The sequence below is a fragment of the Myxine glutinosa genome, chromosome 3 (assembly GCF_964187855.1).
Source record: "Myxine glutinosa chromosome 3, kmMyxGlut1.1, whole genome shotgun sequence".
Taxonomy (NCBI): Eukaryota; Metazoa; Chordata; class Myxini; order Myxiniformes; family Myxinidae; genus Myxine; species Myxine glutinosa.
Window position 1 is genome coordinate 53,825,042 of NC_136263.1, and position 24,110 is coordinate 53,849,151.

At 48.3% G+C, this 24,110-nt stretch overlaps 1 protein-coding gene and 1 long non-coding RNA gene across 6 annotated transcripts in view; one reads left to right on the top strand and one right to left on the bottom strand.

Annotated features, from left to right (window-relative positions):
• The first annotated feature begins 632 nt into the window (after positions 1 to 632).
• Positions 633 to 4,431, top strand: LOC144891306 (uncharacterized). The gene is made up of 3 exons (XR_013622827.1): positions 633 to 791; positions 2,933 to 3,040; positions 3,934 to 4,431. It is a non-coding gene; the product is annotated as an uncharacterized LOC144891306 (long non-coding RNA).
• Positions 4,432 to 6,632: 2,201 nt separating this feature from the next.
• The window catches only part of LOC137423556 (AT-rich interactive domain-containing protein 1B), a 127,864-nt gene continuing 110,386 nt past the window's right edge, over positions 6,633 to 24,110 (bottom strand). For all 5 annotated transcript variants that reach the window (XM_068110845.2, XM_068110841.2, XM_068110842.2 and 2 more), the window contains 5 exons: positions 19,495 to 19,591; positions 11,696 to 12,274; positions 10,745 to 10,952; positions 10,494 to 10,624; positions 6,633 to 10,225 (listed from right to left, as the gene is read on the bottom strand). In XM_068110845.2, coding sequence (XP_067966946.2) covers positions 8,171 to 10,225; positions 10,494 to 10,624; positions 10,745 to 10,952; positions 11,696 to 12,274; positions 19,495 to 19,591 — 3,070 coding nt within the window. In that variant the 3' untranslated portion in view covers positions 6,633 to 8,170. The remainder of the gene's footprint in view (positions 10,226 to 10,493; positions 10,625 to 10,744; positions 10,953 to 11,695; positions 12,275 to 19,494; positions 19,592 to 24,110) is intronic.

A 24,110-nucleotide genomic window follows, 5' to 3' on the forward strand; every position in this document is an offset into this window, starting at 1 on the left:
TTATGGATTATTGTAGTAAGTTTTAATAGTTTATGGATTCTTGTAGTAAGTAACTTTTAAAAGTTATACACACCTTTCTTATCTTGACTCCTGGAAGAGCACAAGAAGTAGGAGATACTCGCTGCACGGCAAGCACAAATAGTAATACGCACTTGATGTTCATCCCTTAGACACTTCTATTAAATCTCTCTGCAACAGGGGAATGCACAAACATGTTGTTGGATATTTAATGTAAACTTTATCTGTATTACGTATTGTCAGTACAAGTTTTGCGCATTAGTGGATGAGACTTTGACCCCTTGCACCTTATTACTTCAATCGGTAATCCTCATGGCCAGTTTCTAGTGAGTCCAAACTCCACATGCAGCTTGGCATCACCTTGTTGCACTTTTGTTTTTAACAACAGTGTTGCCCTTGACCCATCACAGCGTCCATTGGAAAAATGGATTTTTTTGTTGTTGTTGAACATCAACATTGGTTGTATTTGGAGATCGAAATTGAATATTTCTAAGGCTCTGTGCTTCACTCTGCAATGTCACGGTTGCTCTGAGCAGTCAGATGATAAGCCGATACCCGTCAGGCCCCTCCCTCCCCCCCAAACACGTTGCCCCCTCCCGCCCCATGGGGAGGGCCGTTGTGCCATCGCCTAGTGCCAGCAATCGTGTGGGTACTGTGTTGGAGAAGATGTCTTCGGGAGAGGAGGATGCAAAGGTGACTGCACAGGCCTCTCCTGGAGGTTTGACCCCAGCTCAGGTGGTTTGTGAAGGGAAGCGGAAAACTATGGAAAAATGGTGAGCTATTGTTATTGTTATTACCTCCGCCAATGGAGCTCTACGGAGATTGTGTACTCGCCCCTGTTTTGTTTGACTGTTTGTTGGTAAGGAGGATATCTCAAAAAGTTCTGGGCAGATCCGGACGAAACCAGTTGGGCGGGTTTGGTTGTGCGACAAGCAGGAATTGATTACATTTTGGTGAAGACCTGGATCGGGATATAATTTTTAAGTGATTCTTCACAATAATTGTGAGATAGGCCCAAAAACGATATATAGTACGATATTTCAAAAAGTTGTGGACGGACTCGGATGAAACTTGGAGGATGAGTTGGGTAGGTCAAAAGAACAAGCAGATTAGATTTTGGAGGACCAGACGTGGACCCAGCCTATCGGTAGGATACAAAATGTAAACTGTTCAGCCTGGTTAAGGTATGTGCTCTACCGAGTGTCATTCTAGTTATTTGAAAACTTATCGCTGAACCTGTAACTTGTGCGTGCTGTTTCTCTCTCTTTGATTGGTTTTGACTTTTGCTGACGTGTTGCTTCACAAATTTCTGATTTATTTGCCTGGCCGGTGTGTACACCTCAAATGAACATGGTTCCCTGCGCATCACGTTCTGCACACACCTCTTCCCACCACCTCCCATGGTATGGCAGTAACACAAAGCTATGAGCACTACTTTGCTACCATCACGGTGGTTCTGTACACCACACCTCCGCCTGACATTCAATGCTACAGAATAGGTCGTGTATTTTTAGTCAGACCTTAGTCGAGCCAGCATGCGGCTCCCACACTGGAGGAAATGTCAAGGTCACGTGATGTCTATATGTCGAATTTTTTGTCTTTCAAGAACGTCTTTTGCCGTGGCCTGTTCGCCAGTAGTTCACGATGACATGCTAAACGATATTTTAAGTATTTGAAGGGGGAGGTCGAGGTCAGAGGAGGTGAGAGTAGGGTACACAGTGTCCCTTTTTGTAAACATCGGATGCTTTTGAATTAATAATTGACCTGAAACGAGTTTCAGAAGTCTTGTCTGGGACCTTCTGTTGTGGGAACCTGCATATGTGGTGAGGTGGATGTCTAGCCCGTAGGTATGTATGGGGTAGGGAGGGGATTGGGAGCATGATAGAGCAGGTATTTTGCATACATCGGTGGAAAAGAAGGGACATCGTTGCTGTTGTGTGCAATATCTGTGCTGATAAGCTTCTTTCCCAATCGCTCGGTAGCAATCTGATGGTGCGGCTTTGTCGCAATGCCTTGGTACTTGCACAATGCACCTCCCTAGAGTTATTTGAAGGCTGAAAGAGGTGCTTGCTGGCAGAACATGACGAGGTTTCGAGATTTGGAATCTTTTTATTTACCACCTCCTCTCCGTTGTACGAGGCTCGTGGAGGAGCTCGTATGGTATCGTATGGTGGACTCGGACATTGGGAAACTCAATTGTAACTTTACGTGAACTAAATGAATGGACACTGGGCAACACAACCTAACGTGGTATAACTCATCTGGGGTTTGAATCTGGGATCCCAGGATCATGGGCTTTGTGCTTACGTCATGGGAATAACGAACGGGTCAACCCAAACATTTTGCTTTCCTTATCGTCCATTCCGTTTGTTCCTTACATATCATTTCCGCTTACCTTCTCATCGATCCTACAAAGCCTACGTTTCCTTCAGGGTTCTGTGTGCGTGAAGCATTGATAGCACAACACCGGTGCTTTGTAGACCATTAAACTAAATATATCCACATTTTTCATTATTTTATACCCATAAGTGATACATGGGAATCCTCTTCTTCTTTATTGGCCACAATTATTCCCACGTTCTTATGGGATTGACCAGGGGAAGGTTATGGCTCAAGTTCTTCATGAACCAGCTGGCCAGGCCTGATGTTCGACTAAGTAGTTAGGGCAGGAATTTGTAATTTGGTCAGGGTGCCGGCTATGGCTCATGTACTATTCGCGGAGGACACCTTGGGATCTATAAAGTCCACCAACTAATGCCGGAAGACGGGACGCAAGTTCAACGTCCATCCGAGGGACCACGGGAGGAGGATTGGGTTCCAGATGGTCCTCTCAGAGAGACATAATGAGTGTGTGAGAATATTATGGTAATCATCTAACTGTGACCTCCTCCCCCCCAAACACACTCTGTTACAGCATTGTGGAGCAAGGTGAGGACAAGTGTGGTGAGCTCATCGAGGCTCACAAGCAGTGCATGCGTGCCCTCGGCTTCAAGGTGTGACCAGCGATGGACGTGGGAGCACGGTAAGCCACGGTGTGCGTCGAGCCAAGTGAGCGGTCTCACGGGAGATCGAGAACTCGGTCATCATGCGCGGTTTTAAGTTCCCTCACAAGAAACGCAGCAGGAGGCCATTAGGCCCACGAAAGCCTGCACAATGGTTGCTTGTTCGGTGTCCATGCTATCTTTTTATGCTGAAGGCCAGCAGCACCTTATGTGCACCTGTCACACCTGCCACTAGGTGGCTTCCAGAGCCTCGTCTATAATGGGCTCATTCCCCCCTCCTTCGTAAACAGCATCCCACATGCTGTATTTTTGTCAGCCATTATTCTCAAAGTCAACTCAAATCCTGTTCTGAACTTTGTTTGTAATGTCAATTTCTGGGGGAAACCTACCCATAAGGCTTTGCCTGTAATACTGGAGGTCAAAAGTTTGCCAGAAATCTAACCTGTATATTTAATCCAGGTATAACCACCTTTAGAGGCCATTTTTCCCTGCAAAGCGGGGGTTGGCCTTTTTCAGGAACCGTGGTTGTTGTTGTTTTTTTGGTCCCCTTTTTGAAGCAATGTTTTACGGCCGGATGCCCTTCCTGACGCCAACCCTTTTTGCCGCCTTTAACGACAACCAGGGAATTACCAGTGAACTGGTACTCAATTAGCCGACCTCGGAAGGATGACAGGCTGAGTCAACCCCCCTGGCGTTAATTCAGCGATCGACCGGGATTCGAACCCAGGATCCTAGGATCCTAAGCCGGCACCCTAGCCGCTAGCCCAACACCAGGGACTAGGCCCTCACATGAACACATTTAATCCAGGTCCTGGTCATTTAATCCTGGTCATTTAATCCAGGTATATCCCATTTCATTGTTTCGATCGAGGATTCTTCCTTTCTCGCTCATTCGATGCTCTCTCGTTTCCAGACTGGCTGGTGTGATCCCACATGTGTACATTGAGAACGATACAGCCCGCCTCCGCGCCCCGTCCTCTTCTCACCTTCCGACTCACGAAGAACAACCTCTTATGCACTGAACGAAGGTCGGCTCCGGTATACCACATGTGTTGTGGTGCGATGCTCGAGCATCTTACTATTATTAATATTTCTATTGACCTTAGGGAATTGTGCTAGTTTTGAATTTATGGGATGTTTTGAATGAATTTATGGGATGTGCGAGTTTTGCTTATGGGTGCAAATTGTTAGGTTAACGAGTGAGTGGTTCAAATCATGGCGTTATATCAGCTGCGTCAAACCAAAGAGCCCAGCTCGCATGCCTGGTGTCCTGGTTAGGAATCTGCAGGTGGCCACCAGCAGCATGTTCTTCATTTTCCCCATAGCCCCATGCCACACAGGTTTGGTACCTGGTCATTTATTTACATGATGTTGGGGTTGTGGGGAAATAAACCATTTATTATGTTCACAATTTGTTCTTACGGCTGTTACTTCCAATTGATCTCTTCGTACCAGGCGGGCACGGAAGAAAATAAAGATGGGTTTAATCAGAGGTATGCTGACTGTCCTGGGAAGCAAGAAACTGACCTTTCGGACATTAACCTCACGCTTGCTCCGACGAAGGGAGAAAGGCCGAAACGTCAGCTTCTCGTTTCCCATGGCGGTTAGCATACCTCAACATCCTGCTTGTCATCTGTCGTTCTACCTGTCTGTTGATGTAGATCAACACTACCCTTCACCAACAAGACTCTGTCTTCATTTCACAAAGGCAAAACTCTTAAGGCACCGATTGTTGCACAACCCTGAAAGAAAAAAACAACCTGAAAATACTTTTGTACATGTGTTCTGTCCATCAGAAGGATGGATGGAATGTACAGCTGACGGTACAAACCAATCACCATTTTGTCTGTTTGTTTCTCTCTCTGTCTCTGCTAGGTCGTGACGTGCCGTCTTTGAATGATCACCTTTCAAATAAAACACCAACATGAAAGTACAAGTCATAATTGGTTGACCCAACTTGTATGAGCGAGTATATTTGTTCTCGAAGTTTCCAAACCCCTGGGCCAATCAATTTACCTCAAATTTGTGGACCTTACACATGTCAAAATAATGTCGTACATTCGTACAACATCACAATAAAATTTTTGAATTCTTACTGAAATTGATATAAAAACATTAAATAACGGTGCATTCCGTGAGCATCGTAAATCACGTGACATGGGCCTACGCCTCGTCTCACATTGGCATGTGGCTCCCTCGGCCAGGAGAGCTTACAAGGTCTTTTCTCTTTTGGAAATCGAACATTGCATTTAATTATTTTCCACATGCAGAATGCAAATTAATATAAAATATCCACGTCCGCACGCTCCTGTACGACCGCAAGGAAATGAGGCCTTTCGGCCTGCCCTTTACTCGCATGTTGCACTCCCAATTTGTTCTTTTTTTATGCAAATGTAAAATTTCCATTCTGGGCTTTGCAGCTTTACAGTCCAGTAAACTAAAGCATCCATATAGCCGAATCACGTTTTCAAATCTCGTTCTCATCGACCTTTACACCAACGTTTTGCATTGCATCCCGTAAAACGACAGGTTTAAACTCGCTCTGTCTCCAAAATTCCATACACACTCCATCCTTCCTACCAACCACTTCCTCTTCCTCCCATCCCCATTTTCTTTCTCAATTTATTTTTTTGCACATTGTGGTTAAAGCCTTTTTCACTAACTTCAAGCCCTGCCCTAGTCTGCACTGGAGCACAGACATTTGATCTCCATAACAACACCACTTCCACAAGTTGATACAGTCCTCAATATTCAATATTCAGATCACACCTTCAATTGAGCATTTCATCCGTACTCACAGCCTGTTATTTACATCCCAAAACACATGCTATGAACTCCTATGGATAAGTGGCTAGCACATTGAGTTTCACACATACCCATAAGGCTTTAGCTGATGTGATCACACAGTTTCACACTGAGCCTAGTGTTGGCTTAGCGGTTAGGGTGCCGGTTTGGGATCCTAGGATCCTGGGTTCGAATCCTGGTCGATCGCTGAATTAACGCCAGGGGGGTTGACTCAGCCTGTCATCCTTCCGAGGTCGGCAAATTGAGTACCAGCTTGCTGGGATGAATGATCACGGTGTGTACCCCAATTTAGAATAGGTACACCGTATCCCTGCACATCGTAAGAGCGTGACCAAGGTCTGGCGCCAGGAAGGGCATCCGGCCATAAAAACATTGCCCCAAACAGGGAACCATGATTGTCATGGGGCCCGCAAGGCTAACCCCCGCTCTCGCGGGGAAAATGGCCTTAAAACGATCATTCATTCATTCATTCATACATTGAGTTTCACACAACCTTCACTTTCAGTCCTTTCTCTTATTCCCAGCACATAATTCCCCTGCCACCCCCTCCCCAATTTTACCCTCACCACACGACTGCCGATTCCCTCCAAATAGTCCTGCATGATGCAAGTAAAGCCCTCTGACAAATATGAATGCTCTCATATTTGGTGAAAAATGTCCTATTCCACACACATCCCATCCCGATTTTATCTCCATTACAGTTGACGCAATACAAGTGGACGTCGGCCTGGCATACCAAACCATGAATTGCGACACAAAGCTGTGTAGCTTAGGTCGAAAGGGTAGCAGCGGAGAAGTGTACATGTGTAACGAAGATTTGATGGTTTATTTTGACCATGGTCAACATACAGTATAAATTCAAGGAACAGATGAGGGCGGAACCAGGTCTTAACTAAGAGCAGAGCTCGAAGAACAGGCTGGGCCGCGCAGCTGCATGCTCCTCTTGCCCGAATCCAAAAGAAAAATTACGCAGTGCGAGATATGCAGAGGTCAGAATCCAGTGTGAATGTGCATCTGTCACACCGGCGTACCTCTTTGTTGGCATCACGTGATTTCAGGGGAAGAAGAGTAAAGGGGACAGTGTTTACGATGGGTGCCAGCTTTGTACATTAAAACACCGCACTAACTGTAACGAGGGAGGCAGTTTCAATCCGCTGCCCTGCCCAATGCACTGCTATGCTTTGCATCAGCATTATGAGCAAGTTTATAAAATAAAATAAAAAAAACTTTTGAACTTAAGGAAATCGACAAATTTACAGTTATTTACATCATTTAGGCAATCCGCACTGTTTATCGTCATCACAAACACATCAATAGCAGCGCTCTTCCCAAAACTGCCCACATTTAACACCCCCTTGCCCCCTCCTCCATCTGAACCCAAACCATTGCTTCCAAACACATTCCCATGGGACCAGGAGAGAGGGATAACGAGGAGAACAGCGCAAGGCAAGATGATCTGCTGCTTTCAGCATCATTCTGTTCTCTTTGTAACACGACATATGAAAGAAAAGACACCGGGAAGTGGGATTTTCATGATACAACGTGGCTGCTACAACTGCAGTCACCGCAGGTGAGGTTACCTGAACCCCAATAATTCAAACTCTCACTCAAAACATCTTGGCAGAGGAAAGTAAATAATAATAATAATAATGCAAGTGCCGTCATTTGTCGCAATGCCATGGAGCAATTTCTCAGACCTCGATAATCTCAATGGCGCAAAGATCTGTGGATACATCCCAAAGCCCTCGTCCTTTTTGGGAAAGCGCAGGAGGTGTTCACTTCTTATATCTCCACCCTTTCCCTCTCTGGGGTCAGAGAAAATATAGCTTCCCACCCCTTGTCCCACTTCAAAAAAGGATGCACGCACACGGACCTATGCAGACGTGAAAGGCCAGAAAATACCTTTTTGCCTGATGCGGCCAATTTGTCCAAGTATAGGCGAAGCAAGTCACAGGCTCCTTTGGGCCTCATTGAGGCCGTCAATATCGAGAAAGCACAACGTATGAGGTGGAATTGAAACGGAGACGAAAGGAAGTCGAGTGAAGAAAGTGCATACATTTGGACAGTGCAGGAGAGCAAGAAAAAAACAAGCATACAAGGCAGGGGAAGAAAAAACGATACAAGTGGAGATAGAGTGGTTGTGAGTACGACAGTGAATAAAATGGGAGGAGGGCAGGAACAATATCGCACTATTCGGCAACTCAACCCACCCAGCATGATTCGCACCAGGGTTTCCAGATTCATGCCAGAGCACCCCAGAGTGTGGGGTACAGGAGGCAGCATGTGGGAACGGGACCAAACACTGAAAGAATAAGTGCCACCTAGAAGCCAGAACGAGGCAATGGTCACGTGTGGCCAAGCGTAAAGAGAATGTCAGCTACAACGGGTGAGATGTAGGGATTAAGGATGTGTGACATGGCAATGTCTAGCAGACGGCTTTCGTGCAGTGCAAAGTAAGACTGCGAGTCCTCGAGACGTGCGAGTGCAAGAAGTACCCCTGCGGCTCGGCGCAACATGTCCACGCTCGGGGGTTCCAGCATTTGGTGTTGCTGTTGGCTTGAGTGCAGTGCTGCCATGAGGCCATCCTCAAGGAAACTTATGAGGCTCGCCACAGTGCCCTTTTGCATTGCAACCACACGTGCAGGACCACCATCACCTGCTGCCACCAGGCTGGCTAGCAGCGCTATGCTCATCTCGCGGCCCACTGGGCTTCGCCGTTCACCCACAAAATGCACCAGAGTGCTAAGCAACCGCTCTACACGGGCAAACGGCGGCGTTGCCAGGACCAAATCCACGTTGGCTTCCTTTACTGCTAGCTTACACAGGGCTTCCAGAGCAAGGCGCTGTGGAGAGAGAGTTGCAACTCCTGCAGCCAGTGAGCAAAAAGGGTCTCTAGCACAGGCCGCTGGGCATACAGTCCAGTGTAGCAGTCCATCGAGCAGGGGAAAGCAGATGATCTCGAGGTGCTGTGAGAGGTCCAGCCGACCAGCGATATTGGCCAATGTCACCAATGCGTTTTCTCGGAGGATCTCTGCCAGGTCAAATTGCCATGCTTCCCAGCAGTTGGGGTCCTCATCCTCCTCAATTCCAGGCTCTTGGATGGAGGACTCGGTCAATAAGCTCAGGCCTTCTCTTACCTCTGAAAATACCAATTCTGTCTTTACAACCTTTTCTTCACCGATCATTTGTGATGTAAGTGGTGCTTTGGTCTCCTCGTTACTCCTTGGATTCAGTGAAAGTGGCTTGGCACCATCATGTTGAGGCACAGGAGAAGCAGATGGATATCCGAACCACTGGTGCACAGGGTGCCTGTGCCGCAGCAGCAGGAGGCGACCAAGGAGTAGCAGCAAACCAGGATGGTGGGCCATCTCACCATCATTCCCAGGCACAAAAGACAGACTTCGCAGGATGTTGGAGACACAGAGGCAACGGCCATATATTGCCTCAAACCAAGATGGCACTAGTGCAAGCGGTCGGTCATCATAACTTTCGGGTTCTTCCTCTAAACGTTGGGCCCTGTCTTCAAAGAGCCCGGAATCCTCTGCATAGGTTATGGATAGACCTTCACATGTTTGTTCCTCGAATCCTAAAAAAACATGATCATTTTTTTCTGTACCATTTGTCCCACAAGCATCGTTGGGATGACCATTGAGGTCATCTGTCCTGAGGCAAAGTTCGGCCTTGCCTTGCTTTGTTGTCTGTTTTTGTATAGCCTCACGATGTATTGCTTTATCAGCTGCTGCCAAAGCAGCCTCGCCACCATCCAATGTTAACTGAATATGTTCAGTGGTATCACCCCCACCGAGCTGCCAATGAAGATGGCCACTGGTGAAAGCTTGTGGGTGACCAAAGTGCGCTGAGTGGTCCAACACATAGGCAGTGGAGTGATCTTCAGGCACAATAACAATCCGCCGTTGGCTAAATCTGCTACGCTGCGGTAACCGCTGTGACGTGATCATGAAGGTCTGAGTTTGGTCAAAGTCTGATTGAGGTTTGCTGTTTCTTACTTCATCATCATTAACGTCTTTCCCATCTTCTGTTTCAGTTGCCATTTTGTCTTCTACTATACTTGCTTCGTTATCTGACTGCTCCAGGTCTCTGCTGTTACAGTTGTCCAGCTCTTGGTCTTCACATTCATGTCCGTTTCCATGTTTATCTTTGCTCCCACAACCTTCTTGCTGATTGTCTTCTCGCAGCAATCGAACGTTTGTCAAACTCGCAGTCTCTTCCTCATTTGGCAGTGGCTGCGTGGCGGCCAGTGTTTCAGGGTCCAGAGGGTCTGGGGAAGATTTAAAAGCAGCAGGGCAGCCTCGTCCCACCTCAGTTTCGGCGAGAATCCCAAACAGGTCGATGAGGCAGCGGCGGAGATGCTCCAGCAACAGCTCTAGGAATCCTGGCAGCTAGAAATGGGAAAAAAACAACAACAACAAAAAAACAAGTAGCTCTCGGAGGTGAAATACCCCTGTGGCCCGGCACAAACCGGTGCAACATGTCCACACATGGTGAGGTTGAAGCAGAAAGCAATGAGAGGAGGCGAAAAAAAGGAGGGCAGTACAAAGGGGTTGAAAGAGGAGTGGAGAAAAAGAGGAAGAGGCAACTATATAAATGGATAAGGAATGTTGTGAGAATGATTGAGGAAAGGGTTTCAGGAAGTGATGGCGCCCTTGCCTGGTTCAAGTTGAAGCTGCTGACAGAGCCATCATCATGAAGCAGCACAGAAATGGTATCCAGTGCCCAGCTGCTCTCAGCCAGAAGGCCGGATCGGAGAGCCATCATGACTCGCCAGGCTTCAGGAGGCACTGCAATCACAGAGAATAAAACTTAAATAAATTAAGAATAAAAACAGAGAATACGTACCATAAAACTATACGTCATGTGAGCTTTATCGTATGCCAAGCAGGTCGACAAATGGAACTCACACACGTCCTTAGCAGAAAGCTTGCGCCTGGGCTTCAAGTTAGGCTGTGTAGCCTCCACACTGCCCGGAGGGAATGTAGGAGCTTCCTTGCGTGGCGGCAACAGAGAAGAGGGCTGGGAGGTGCCAGCTAGGTGGGAGGTAGGGACCTGGGGCACAAACTTCTGCAGCCGCACAGTCGAAGAGAGGGAGCTACCTTTACTGGATGCCACCTGTAAAAGAACGGCGGATAATAAAAAAAATAAAATAATAGTGTTTGATTTTGTGAGATTTCGAGAATTCGTTTTTGTTATCTCAATTTGGGTTGGTTGCTTGTAACCTTTGGGGCGGGCAATGAAATAAAGTCATAATCGTGTAATTAAACAGACACGTCATAACTTTCTAAAGTGTAATTTGGGAGTTTTCATCATCTCTTTTCAAAGATCATCTCACGAGGTTACCACAAAACCTAAATGCTTTGTCTTGTGGCAAGCATTCTCTGACCTGGATTGAGGCCTGATCGTCATGGTCGGAAAATCTCTGTACCCATGTTGTTTGAGAGCATACAAGTACTCAGCAATCATAACTAGAAGCTGATGTTCTGTCTTAACGTGTTTTCACATGCAGCCACTGGGACAATTTCACCAAGATTGCTCTCAAATAACAAATTTACGTGCAGTTGGAAAACTCGATTGTTATGGCTGCTAGAAGGTGAACAAATCATCATTTGATCTACTTTGTCCTCCATGGATTCCAAATCTTAACAGTTTTGTGAGGCTTGCACAGTCCCAAATGATGGCTATGCTAACCGAAATGTTAGACGGAGACCTTGTCCTCATGACATACTTTACAGATGGTTGTGATTTTGCATATGGGCAATAACCTGCATTTGAAACCAGGAAAAAGGACAACAAAGCAGTGGAGCCTTGCTCGAGAACAATCAATCAATAAAGGTTTGTCCTGATGTGTAAATCACCGGTGGGTAATTGGCCGGACTTGGTGTACGGTATGACGGATGGTGACCAGTGGCTGCACTTGCTTGATGCGGGTGCACCCCAAGTCCAAAGGTGGAATGGCCCATCCGTTGTCCATAGTGCCAATCCATCTGTCGCCCGCAGGCATCACCCACCAGTCCATCGTCACCAGTTGGCAAAGGACCATGCCCCTGGTGCTGGGACCGGCCCATGCCCACGTAGCTAGAGGTCTGACCCGGCCCACGACCTGGATACATTGGATAGGTTAGCTCGGTACATCCTCCAGGACCCCACTGTCCTTGGCTTTGAGCCACGGGGGCATCAGAAAGGCTTGTGGGTAGCTGAGCAGGCGACGGGCCCAGAGTGGCCCGTTCCGATGGAATGTAGCTGAAGGGAAAATGTGAGGCTGATGCCGAAGGGGGTGGAGGATGTGGTCGGCGGTCAGAGAAACCGGCTGGGGAAGAAAATGACCCAAAGGTGTCAGCCGATGGTGGTTGAGGCCCATAGGGCATGCTGTAGGGGTCAGGCTCGTGGCGCTTCGAAGTTGGTCCATACATGCCTTCCATTGATCGTTTGTAACCCTGAACGAAAGAGACCTGTGTTAAAACCATGCTTGCTTAGCAAAACCCCAATTGCTAAATCAAACACCTGTGATTAGGCAAAGACTAAGCTTTGCAGAACCAGAATAAGCACTTTACAGTAACAGTGGGGATTTTATAAGAGACTAGGAAGAGTCCCAAGTTACCTGTCCCAAGTGTCCCCAGTGACGGAAAAAGCGAGCAAAAGTATCCCCCTCTTCTCTCTTCTTCCTCCTACCCCCTCTCTCCTCTCTACATGTCCGTGTCTATTTTTTAAAGCGGCTTTAATTTCCTTTTAATTTTTTTTTTCATTATTCAATTGTTACAATTCAGTGTATTCAGGAAGGGGGGGAAGGGGAGGATGGAGGGGGGAGGGGAGGGAGGAGGAGGGGGAAGGGGAGGGAGGAGGAGGGGGAAGGGGAGGGAGGAGGAGGGGGAAGGGGAGGGAGGAGGAGGGGGAAGGGGAGGGAGGAGGAGGGGGAAGGGGAGGGAGGAGGAGGGGGAAGGGGAGGGAGGAGGAAGGGGAGGGAGGAGGAGGGGGAAGCGGAGGGAGGAGGAGGGGGAAGCGGAGGGAGGAGGAGGGGGAAGGGGGGGGAAGGGGAGGGAGGGGGAAGGGGGGGGAAGGGGAGGGAGGAGGAGGGGGAAGGGAGGGGGAAGGGGAAGGGAAGGGAAGGGGAGGGAAGGGGAAGGGGGGGAAGGGGAGGGGGGGGAAGGGGAGGGAGGGGGAAGGAGGGGGGAGGGGAGGGAGGGGGGAGGGGAGGGAGGGGGGAGGGGAGGGAGGGGGAAGGGGAGGGGAGGGAGGGGGGAGGGGAGGGAGGGGGAAGGGGAGGGGAGGGAGGGGGAAGGGGAGGGGAGGGAGGGGGAAGGGGAGGGGAGGGAGGGGGAAGGGGAGGGGAGGGAGGGGAAGGGGAGGGGAGGGAGGGGGAAGGGGAGGGGAGGGAGGGGGAAGGGGAGGGGAGGGAGGGGGAAGGGGAGGGGAGGGAGGGGGAAGGGGAGGGAGGGAGGGAGGGGGGAGGGGAGGGAGGGGAAGGGGAGGGGAGGGAGGGGAAGGGGAGGGGAGGGAGGGGGAAGGGGAGGGGAGGGAGGGGGAAGGGGAGGGGAGGAAGAAGGGGAGGGGAGGAAGAAGGGGAGGGGAGGAGGGAGGGGAGGAAGAAGGGGAGGGGAGGAAGAAGGGGAGGGAGGGGGAAGGGGAGGGAGGGAGGGGGAGGGAGGGGGAAGGGGAGGGGAGGGAGGGGGGAGGGAGGGGGGAGGGAGGGGGAAGGGGAGGGGGAAGGGGGGGAAGGGGAGGAAGAGGGGGGAGGGGAGGAAGAGGGGGGAGGGGAGGAAGAGGGGGAGGGGGAGGGGAGGAAGAGGGGGAGGGGGAGGGGAGGAAGAGGGGGAGGGGGAGGGGAGGAAGAGGGGGAGGGGGAGGGAGGAAGAGGGGGAGGGGGAGGGGAGGAAGAGGGGGAGGGGGAGGGGAGGAAGAGGGGGAGGGGAGGAAGAGGAAGAGGGGGAGGGGGAGGGGAGGAAGAGGGGGAGGGGGAGGGAGGAAGAGGGGGAGGGGGAGGGGAGGAAGAGGGGGAGGGGGAGGGGAGGAAGAGGGGGAGGGGGAGGGGAGGAGAGGGGGAGGGGGGAGGGGAGGAAGAGGGGGAGGGGGAGGGGAGGAAGAGGGGGAGGGGGAGGGGAGGAAGAGGGGGAGGGGAGGAAGAGGGGGAAGGGGAGGAAGAGGGGGGAGGGGAGGAAGAGGGGGGAGGGGAGGAAGAGGGGGTAGGGGAGGAAGAGGGGGAGGGGGAGGGAGGAAGAGGGGGAGGGGGAGGGGAGAAGAGGGGAGGGGGAGGGGAGGAAGAGGGGGGAGGGGAGGGGGAGGGGGAGGGGGAGGGGGAGGGGAGGGGGAGGGGAGGGGGAGGGGGAGGAAGAGGGGAGAGGGGAGGAAGAGGGGAGAGGGGAGGGGAGGGGAGGAAGAGTGTAAGTAGGGTGAGAGGGAAGGGAGGGGGTAGGGTGGAGGGGGAATGGGAGGGGGTGGGGTAGGTGGGGAGGGGGTGGGGTAGGTGGGGAGGGGGTAGGGGGGGAAGGTGGGGGAGGGTGGTAGGGGGGGGGAAGGGGGAGGAGGGGGAAGGGGGAGGAGGGGAGGGGAGAGGAGGAGGAGGGGAGAGGAGGGGGAGGGGCAAGGAACATCACGTGATCGCTCTGAGCGAATCCGTGCGCTGCTCTGCCACCGGCTCAGATTCGTGTATAATATTCCTCGCTGAAAAAAAATATGGATCGAAAGATGAAAGAAAAAAAACCTATGTGGTGTGAATGGCAATGTTCCTCGCCGAAATGTGAAAAACGCAATCGCTTTTCGCTCTGAAAGGGAAGGGGGAGGGGGGGAAGGGGATGGAGGGGGGAAGGGATGGAGGGGGGAGGGTGTAGGGGGAAGGGAGGGGTAGGGTGGGGTGTAGGGGAAGGAGGGGTAGGGTGGGGTGTAGGGGGAAGGGAGGGGTAGGGTGGGGTGTAGGGGGAAGGGTGGGGTGTAGGGGGAAGGGAGGGGTAGGGTGGAGGGGGAAGGGAGGGGTAGGGTGGAGGGGGAAGGGAGGGGGAGGGGAAGGGAGGGGGAGGGGGAGGGGAGGGGAAGGAGGGGGAAGGGAGGGGGGAGGGGGAAGGGAGGGGGAAGGGAGGGGGGAGGGGGAGGAGGGAGGGGGGAGGGGAGGGGGAGGGGGATGGGAGGGGGAGGGGGAAGAGTAGGATGGAGTGGGAAGGGTAGGATGGAGGGGGAAGGGTAGGGGGGAGGGGAGGGAGAGAGGGAAGGGAGGGGGGAGGAGGGGAGGGGGAGGGGGGAGGAGGGGAGGGGGGAGGATGGAGGAGGGAGGGGGGAGGATGGAGGGGGGGAGGGGAGGGGGGAGGGGAGAGAGGGAAGGGATGGGGTAGGGTGGAGGGGGAAGGGAGGGGGTAGGGTGGAGGGGGAAGGGAGGGGGTAGGGTGGAGGGGGAAGGGAGGGGGTAGGGTGGAGGGGGGAGGGAGGGGGTAGGGTGGGGGGAAGGGGAAGGGGAGAGGAGGGGGAAGGGGAGAGGAGGGGTAAGGGAGGGAGAGGAGGGGTAAGGGGAGGGGAGAGGAGGGGTAAGGGGAGGGAGAGAGGAACATCACGTGATCGCTTCTGAGCGAATCCGCGCGCTGCTCTGCCACCGGCTCAGATTCGTGTATAATATTCCTCGCTGAAAAAAAATATGGATCGAAAGATGAAGAAAAAAAAACCTATGTGGTGTGAATGGCAATGTTCCTGGCTGAAATGTGAAAAAACGCAATCGCTTTTCGCTCTGAATTACGTGCGAACGCGTAACTGAGTTTATGGCGGCAAGGAACATCACGTGATCGCTCTGAGCGAATCAGCGCGCTGCTCTGCCACCGGCTCAGATTCCGTGTATTAAATTCCTCGCTGAAAAAAATCTATGTGAAATATGGTACTATCTTTGCTAAATCATGCTAAATCATGCTAAATGCTAATCATGCTAAAATCTATGCTACTTGCTGTGAGTTTATGGCGGCAAGGAACATCACGTGATCGCTCTGAGTGAATCAGCGCGCTGCTCTGCCACCGGCTCAGATTCCGTGTATTATATTCCTCGCTGAAATGCGCTGAGGTAAAAATATGGTAAAAAAATATGAAATAAATTTTTTCAGGTCGGCCATGTTCGTCCCAGGCTCAATGGCCATGTCTATGCCAAATATCAAGCACGTGAGCCTCTCCGTTTAGGAGTCTATCGGTAACATTACACACACACACACACACACACACACACACACACACACACACACACACACACACACACACACACACACACACACACACACACACACAGATTATAATGTACCAAAGATAAACTCAATGCGCTATCGATAATCTGCTATGTATATTCAGTGGTTCCAGTATTTCCAAATCATTCAGCAGTATTCAAAGCATCCAGTGATCGAGTGAAATACATAGAAAAACAGTGTCATATTATACAGGTTTGCAGAATGGAGTAATAACTTTCACAATAATTCACGTACTTGAAGAAGAAGACCACCGCTTCCCTGATAAAACAATTTATGCATTAAACATTACTCTGAGCAATCATTCGACGCTTCTTGGTGTCTTTAGCTGTGATTGGTACGTAATATGACCACAGGATATGCATCAGTTACCGTTTTATAGACCTCGGCACATCGAACAAATCATCCTTCGAACCGCGTGAAGCCGCCATCTTGAATACTGAACACAACACTGATGACGTCACGCTGACGTCCTCGACGAAATTATATGGCGTTATCTCACTGTATCCGTGTTTCAGTAATTAAATGTATTTACCAAAACAACGCTCAAAATATTGAACAAAACAAAAAGTTTCACCATATCAATTGCTATACTTGCTTGGATTTACTTGGGTACGTTAAAAATGGATAATAAATTAGTAGAATCCGAATCCAAAAAGATCGCGACTGAAGTCCCTGGACGGTGCAAAAAAAAAATCACACGTACAATAATTACCTTTATAAGAGTTTAAAAAAAGGAATTTTAGAGGCATTTTACCTCACGTCTGGCAGAGTGTATTATTTAATTACTTGATTTTAAAAAATAGCTTTTTCCAAATTTTGTTCCGATTTCACTCCAGATTTCAACAAAACTATGGACAGATATAAAGTGAAAACTAAGGTTTCTACAGGGAGATATCCAATCAAAATTGCTTACAATAAACTATGTATCCTTACTTTTACTGAAAAGGAAAAGGAAAGAAGGATTTGTTTCAAAACATTCAACGTCCCACACTCCGGGGGCCGTTTCCCCAACCACTGCTGGAGGCAGCCAATGATATGTCCACGGTGAATCAACAACCTGTCCGAATATACCTGAGAGTATCGTAATTGCACCAAAAAATTATTGCTTCCATTTGATCATTTATTCCTGAGATACCAATCGTACGTCATTTGCAAATAACAATAGTTAGCGTTGAGAGCAGCAACAACTTAACAAATATGGAACAATAACTCTTATGCTACTAATCAGTTGGAGCTTTTGCATTGGTCACAATTCAACTTAAGTGGCAAATGAAAAGCATCTTACATGCAACATAAATACCAAGAGCGGTTTTAGAGGAATTGTCGTGTCATCATTAAATGACTTCATTCGCTCTGCGAAGAGCATTATAATCTTTCAAAAGTTGTCAACTTTCTAATAACGATGACGAAAAAACCGATCGGATGATGGACTGTTGTGTGGGATTTTCAAGAAGGTCTGATATTGTTTGGTGGAGCTCCGAGTGAGCGGCAGTAAGCAAGGAAATGGTGCGGAACAAGCACCACTGGAGAACGGCTTTAGGAACAACACTGAGGAATGTCTTCAGGACAAAGAGGCAATTCCAACTTTATCTCTTTGACTCCGCCGTTTATAAATGTGTAATAAAGTTTCACCTCTGGTCACTATTCAGCCCGAGAAAGACTCTTCCAACATCCCTGCTGGTGTCATCGTATGGTGTAAACCACCCGTGACCGTTGGTGCACAACATACGAGAATTCCGGTGATGTCACATCAAGTAATCAAATGTGTTTCAAAGGGGGGAAAAAAAACGTTTGCACTAAATTTGATCTCACAAACAATGTGTAGCATTGTAATGTTTGAAAAAACGCTTTAGTAGATGGGAGCATAAAGTATGACGTGTTAATTAATTTTATTCAAACTTTGACTTGGCAAAAAACCCCAAAGAAGGAAATAACACTCAAAAAGAGCTTTAAGTACTGAAATGGGGAGAGGGAATCCAGCGTTGCCTGACCGGGTGTGCTCTTCCTGGCATGGGTTTCGGGACGTGTTGGACAATGAAAAGCTATGGAGTTATTGGCCCCATGGTGGTTACCTTTTGCCTGCGGGCCGGCGGGAGCACTGGATCGGCCCACGTCCCAATATACACTTCACGGAGGCCTTCGGTGGCCTCAACGGGTGGCCCTCAAGGCCAACACATGGCACCTTCAAACCTTGGCCAAATTCTTAAGTACCTACACCCAAAATGTTGTGGCCTCAAGGTGTGACCGGTCGGCCGTGAAAGAGTAACGTACAAACGCACGAACACTTGAAATTATTTACAAGACAGTTGACAGGGAGAGAAGGCACCATGATTAAAGTGAAAAATCTCAGGGAACTTTATTCAATTTAGATTATTCATTCCAAATAAGTCAACACATCATTAATTATTGCTTGATCCTAAGATTTATTGAACATGTAACACTGTTAAGTGTTGTGACATTTTACTTTTATTTAATGAATCAATCCCTTTTTTAATGAACCAATACAAGCTTCTTGCCCCTATTTTCCAGCTCAAAATAAATAAATAAACACCAAACTACAGATAATAAATAATGTTTGAAATAAAAAATGTTTCATTTTATTTTGTTTGACCTAGTGAAATGACGAGGCTTTCTCCTCGAGAGTTATCCGACGAGGTATCAATCAAATTATATGTCGTCTTCACATCTCCAATTCTCCATTTTTGTTTCGGCCTTTTGATGTCTATACACAATTGACAATCACTGCTCAATACCTATTGAAATCAATCCATTCGTTCGTTCCTTTGTATCGCATGCATATTTGGCCAAGAGTCAATTACAAGTCGACCTGAAGGATCCATCATATCGAGTGGGCACGACTACACTGCTGACACATTCCCATAGGTTAAGAAGGAATTTTGAAAATGGTCAGGGTGCTGGTGATAACTCGTCTAATCATTGTCTGAAGACACCATAGGCTTTTTGGATTTTTTTCAATGGTGACCCGGCTCACCATCCGCCCAAGGGACGGCACACATTGTGATGCTGCCTGTGAAGCAGAAACCACCAGTTCACAGTCGGATCGGGAATCAAACTCAGATTAGACAGCTCAAAGGTAAGTGCGCTACCTTTCGTCTCTCTAAATACCAAGAACATCTAAAGAAGGTTGGATTTGATGTCACCTTACAGTATCTTAGCTTATTCACGATTCAAAAGCACAATGTCAATAGAGTAAAACGTTGTTGTTTTCAAGCAACAAGCACAGTTGCTTGTTGCAGACGAGGTTTTAAAACGATAGACTAAATCTTGCGGCTCATCATTAAACTACACCCCTGGTCTTGGAACAAAATCATCAGTCCTTTCTAAACTGGGATGCAAAGTTAATTTAGTTCCGAAACCATAAAACTCAATGAAAGACTTAATAATGGAATGCAGGAATGGAAGCAGTAAGAGGCAACCCCATTCCCACCCACCTGCTGCCCATAGAGTGCCTGCTGCCCGTGACCCATGTATGAAGGCTGGACTTGGTGCGGGTTCTGCCCATGGTAAAGCTGGCCATAACCATCATGCCTGTGACATGCAAGGAGAGAGAAATACAGAAAAAACATGGAAAAGGAGGGGGTGTAAGGGGGGGGGAGAGAGAGAGGGAGAGAGGGGCAGAGAGAGACACAGAGAGAGAAAGAGAAGGGGGGGGGGAGGAAGAGAGAAAGAGGGAGAGAGAGGAGGGGGGGAGAGAGAGAAAGAGAGAGAGGAGGGGGGGGGGGAGAGACAGAGAGAGAGACAGAGAGAGAAAGAGAAGGGGGGGGGAGAAAGAGAAGGGGGGGGGAGAAAGAGAAGGGGGGGGGAGAAAGAGAAGGGGGAGGGGAGAAAGAGAAGGGGGGGGGGAGAAAGAGAAGGGGGGGGGGAGAAAGAGAAGGGGGGGGGAGAAAGAGAAGGGGGGGGGGAGAAAGAGAGAGAGGGAGAGAGAGCCGTCATACTGAAATGAACCCTTGCCATTTTCTAACTAGAAAGGCCCTCTTCGAATGCCTCCGCCCACATTATTACATCATTATACATTCTTGTACCAAGTTTGATTTAAATCCCTTTAGCTGTTCTCAAGTATCACATTTTTTTCCTGCCATGACCTCTGACCCTTGCCAAAATGTAATCATTTCATCTTTGCATCATTATACATACTTGTACCAAGTTTGACTTGGATCCCTTCAGCCGTGCTTAAGTTATCCCGTAACAAAAACCTATCGAGGACAGATGCACGGACCGACAACCCAAAAACATAATGCCTGGCAACTTTGTCGGCAGTGGCATAAAAAGTGCACTGGTGAATGTCTGCAAAGAGTTAAAACATGGCTCGCGTCTTATAGCATGAGAAAACAATAATGGAACAGTGAGACGAGATGAAGTGCGAACACAACAATAACATTTTTGAGAAAATGAGATCATGTCATCCTGACGGCAGACGAGGCTCTCGACCCGGGTAAGTCTCTTTGTGAGTACGGTGTTTGAAAGGCAGGTCGAGACCACTCTGCAAGTCCAGAGATAAAACCAAAGGGCATGAACAGCCAAAAGTAAATCCATTTGGATCTCTTCAAGTATGAATCCAAGAAAGGGAAACCTGTATGATTACAAGGTCTAATTTCTGGAATCCCCGTCAGTCATCCGTCTTGTACACATCAACACACATCAATGGCCATCGGTTCCTGTCTAGCGGCCATTTGACCGCACCATATCCTTTGTTCATGGGTCTTTTTCAATGGAGCAACTGGCAAATGTGCAGAGTTTGGACACTGTGTGGTAACAAACACACGAGTCGTTTGCCTACTTCTGACCTGTTCAAAATATTTTATTATTTAAGTACAATTATGGCTTTGAAGGGACAAACGCGTTATTATTACCTCCTCCACTGAAGGTGGATGGAGGTTATGTTTTCACCCCTGTCTGTCTGTCTGTGTACAACACATCTTAAAAGGTTGTGGATGGATTCAGACGAAACTTGGTGAATAGGTTGGTTGTGTGACGAGGACAAATCGATTCGATTTTTGTGAAGATCCGGATACGAGAGTTATTTAATTTCTAAGTGATTCTTCACTATTGAGTGAGAGGGCCAAAAACGACATGTAGAAGAACCACCTTTAGAGGCCATTTTCCCCCCACAGAGCAGGGGTTGGCCTTTTTCGGGCACCGTGGTCCCCTTTTTGAAGCGATGTTTTACGGTCGGATGCCCTTCCTGCCGCCAACCCTGTTAGTCACCTCTTGCGACACACAGGGAATTACCAGTGAAAAGGGTACTCAATTTGCCGACCTCGGAAGGATGACAGGCTGAGTCAACCCCCCTGGCGTTAATTCAGCGATCGACCGGGATTGGAACCCAGGATCCTAGGATCCCAAGCCAGCACCCTAACCTCTAAGCCAACACCAGGCCACCAACACCAGGCATGTAGCATATTTCAAAGAGATGTGGATGAGTTGGTAAGGTGACAAGAACAAGCCGATTAGATTTTGGTTCATGTCGGATCCAGATCTGACCGATCAGTGGGATACAAAAAGAAAACTGTTCAGCCTGGTGGAGGGGGGCGGGGGGGGGGGGGGTTTGCGCTCTTCCGAGTGCCGTTCTAGTGCTGTCATAGTTCCTCTTGTGAAACCCCATAAAAGATAAAAGATATGCAGAGGCCCGAAATACTCGGGTGGGGTAAAATTGTGTGCACTCGCTTGAATGCAGTGACCTGCCCGAAGGCAGGGCCAGTGCTGCAAAAGCAGCCCTACAGCATATTACAATGTGGGGGTTGCCTTTGCTTTCCCAGTTGTGGTCAAGGCAGGTATTTGGAATTTAGCCAGCTTGCCAGTGATGTCTCGCCTGCTACAGTTGAACAAAACAAGCAAAGGAATGAATGAACAAGGAAAGAGGAGTGTTAGGAGGGAAGGAAACACAGTAATCTGCAAGTAAGAGGGTTGGGTTGGATATGGTTAATGGGGTAAGAAAATATCTCCAGTAGGGTGGTGGTCATACACCCCGTTTTTCAAAAATATTCGCATATTTGTCTAGTCATACCTTTTTTGTTACACTAGTTTTGTTTTTGTTTAGTTTTTGTCATGTTACACTGCACGATCCTGACTGCACGTAGATCAACCCCGGCCAAGCTGCAGGCCATGGAACGACTGGATGCGACCTTCCTGTTGTGGCCGGCCAACATTGAGCAGCTGGTCATGAACGCGGAGGATCGTCTGTTCCTGCAGTCAATGAAGACTGACCGCAGAACATCTTTCAGCACCTACGTGACAGGGAGAGAAGGTGCAGAAGGTGCACAGTCTCTAGGTTCGTGAGCAGGCCGAGGAAGAGAGGCGCAAGCGCAAGGTGCAGAAAATTGGTGCTCCCAGCTCCATCATTAGTTGGCAGGCGACAGCCAGCAGCAACAATGAAAGTGATGTGACTGTCGCAGAAGGTGCACAGTCTCTAGGTTCGTGAGCAGGCCGAGGAAGAGAGGCGCAAGCGCAAGGTGCAGAAAATTGGTGCTCCCAGCTCCATCATTCGTTGGCAGGCGACAGCCAGCAGCAACAATGAAAGTGATGTGACTGTCGCAGAAGGTGCACAGTCTCTAGGTTCGTGGGCAGGCCGAGGAAGAGAGGCGCAAACGCAAGGTGCAGAAAATTGGTGCTCCTAGCTCCATCATTCGTTGGCAGGCGACAGCCAGCAGCAACAATGAAAGTGATGTGACTGCCACTCAGACGACGATGATGAAGATAGTGTCAGACGACGATGACCAGTCAGATGAAAAGAGAATAATAAACAAAATTGAAAAAGTACTCTTATTACTTGCAAAATCGAAGATTTTACAAGTATATTGGTCGGTTGTGTTTGTGACTCTGTCTGTCTGTTTGTTTGTTTGCTTGTTTGTTTGTTTGTCACCGGCCTACAGGTCACAATTTTCAACCGATCTTCACCAAACTTCACCAAGTGGTAGAGTTGGTCAAATGCCAGAAGCCTATTGTTTTTGGGGTCAATAGGTCAAAAGGTCAACATAGGCCAAAGGTCACCAACTTTGCTAAATTTCTAAAATCCTCAATTTTCATCCGATTGACTTGAAATTTGAAGACCACTTGCATATCTGGTCATTGAATTCAACCACCAAGAATTTTTGAGGTCAACATAGGCCAAATGGTCAACATAGGCCAAATTTCTAAAATCCTCAATTTTCATCCAATTGACTTGAAATTTGGAGAGGACTTGCACATCTGGTCACTGCATTCAACCACCAAGTATTCTTGAGGTCAACATAGGCCAAATGGTCAACATAGGCCAAATTTCTAAAATCCTCAATTTTCATCCAATTGACTTGAAATTTGAAAAGGACTTGCATATCTGGTCACTGAATTCAACCACAAATTATATTTTAGGTGAACATAGGTCAAAAGGTCAACATAGGCCAAATTTCTAAAATCCTCAATTTTCATCCAATTGACTTGAAATTTGAAGAGGACTTGCATATCTGGTCAGTGAATTCAACCACCAAGTATCTTTGACGTCAACATAGGCCAAAAGGTCAACATAGGCCAAATTTCTAAAATCCTCAATTTTCATCCAATTGACATGAAATTTGAAGAGGACTTGCATATCTGGTCACTGAATTCAACCACCAAGTATTTTTGAGGTCACCATAGGCCATCATGTCACATTGAAAACTTTTGGGGGAGGGTGTATTTTGCAAGTATCGTGCTACGCATGACGTTTTCTTGTTTTTTGGTTCGTTGGTTACTCGATTACCCAATTTTCAAAAAAATTAAATGAAATATTTTTGCAATTTTGTTCCCGCCACCTTTTAGAGGCCATTTTTGGAATCAGTGACCCTGAATTAAAAAAAGAAAGTGTTCTTACTTTTATAAAATTCGAAATATTTTACAGAAATGCTATATAGGGTAGTGTAACAAAAAAATATGACGATCAAGATGAGAATATTTTTCAAAAACAGGGCGTTTGATGCACCCCAATGTCCAGACAGGAAATGACATCAGATGGTGGTGCTTGAAGCACTGGAGTCAACAGTGGGATTGCACCTCCACCAGAAGATCGAGTTTTCCTTGATCTTCCTATAGTATC